Source organism: Rhincodon typus, chromosome 20 (assembly GCF_021869965.1).
Source record: "Rhincodon typus isolate 14 chromosome 20, sRhiTyp1.1, whole genome shotgun sequence".
In the NCBI taxonomy this organism is placed as follows: domain Eukaryota; kingdom Metazoa; phylum Chordata; class Chondrichthyes; order Orectolobiformes; family Rhincodontidae; genus Rhincodon; species Rhincodon typus.
The window spans coordinates 25,371,479-25,372,911 of NC_063351.1; the positions used below are offsets into that span (position 1 = coordinate 25,371,479).

General features: G+C 38.5%; 1 protein-coding gene across 1 annotated transcript in view; it reads left to right on the forward strand.

The window, feature by feature from the left end:
- The window catches only part of LOC125485615, a 20,484-nt gene extending 19,632 nt beyond the window's left edge, over nucleotides 1-852 (forward strand). Inside the window, exon 5 of the mRNA XM_048609190.1 lies at nucleotides 502-852. Within this exon, the coding sequence (XP_048465147.1) occupies nucleotides 502-852 (351 nt within the window). The remainder of the gene's footprint in view (nucleotides 1-501) is intronic.
- Nucleotides 853-1,433: the final 581 nt, after the last annotated feature.

Below are 1,433 nucleotides of genomic sequence, written 5' to 3' on the forward strand. Positions count from 1 at the left end.
CTCGGCATTCACTTTTCTTTTCCTAGTGGGATTCTTGGCTGTAGTAAATGTGTTATGTGCTCATCCAGCTCTACACCTTGTTATCTCAGATTCTTCAGCATCTGCAGTTCCTACTATCCCTGAAACCATAATTGCTGACTTATTTAGAGCAAAGCAAAACAAAAGCAGAATTTTTTTTGCTGTTGTTTACCTTGAATAATCTTTCTTAATTCAGCTATGATGTCTTTTCAGTTTTATTCCTCTCTTTTCTATGCCATGCAGAGCATCCCACATTGAATAGACTAAGTAAGCAATCTTCTTCTAAGCCATTTGCAATGTCATGCAGTTGATCGTTAATAAGTGTATAAGACTGTGCTTTGCAGTCCCCTATTTCAGGTAGTTGTGGTTACAATCCATTTCCAATGATCTAACCAGGATCAGTATGTCATGAAATAATTGCTTTGTTTCTAGTTGTCTAAACAGCTTTCTATTTTGAATTGTGTGTTATCTTGTCTCTTATAGGACTTGGGACAGAAAAGACCCTCTTTGGTAAAACAGACTGCACATACTTATGAGCTGTGGGATCGTGGAAATTCATCTGAGATGAGTGGTAGATTTGGTTTTACCATATATCAGACATCTTACCAGGGTAACCAGGACACAGAACGCCCTTTCTGCAGACGTTTCCCCAAAATTCCTAGCAAGAGATCCAAAATTGCTCAAACTCAGAACCCTACTGAAGTAATGTGGTTTGGGAAAAATAATTCCTTGTACAGAACTCCACTAGAGATTTTAGGTAATACTCAACGTCCTCTATATCCTTCTGGCAAGAAGTCCAATCATACAAAATCTTCCCGAAAAAATTGCATGTAGAGTAGATTCCTAGTAGTATTTCTTTGATTGTGTACATTGATACCTTAACACAAAATAAAAGTAGATAGATGTCAGTAAGTTATACTTATCTATGTTTATTATTGACATGCAGATTCTGAGTTTCTGTTGATTCCAACCAGTGCAATTGTTCCTTGCAAGCACTCCAAGCACCTCATACATAAGCTTCCAGTTCAGCTCCATCCGCAGTCTTATCTTGAAGAAGCATTTCTTCTGCTATTTCAAGCAGTGTACAATATCTAGGACCATAGGAACAGGAGTAGGCCATTCAGTCCCTTGAGCCTGCTCTGTCATTCATCAAGATCATACTGATCTGTAGCCTAATTTCATATGTCTGCCTTGAGCCCATATCCCTTGATATCTTTGCATAATGAAAATGTGACTATTTCAGACTTAAATTTAACAATTGAATTAGCATCAAATGTTGTTTGTGGAAGAGAATTCCAATCCTCCACTGCTCTTTGCATGTAGAAATAGTAAGAACTGCAGATGCTGGTGAGACCAAGCGGAGGCTCGGAGACCGTATTGTAGAGCACCTGCGCTTTGTTTGCGACAAACAACAA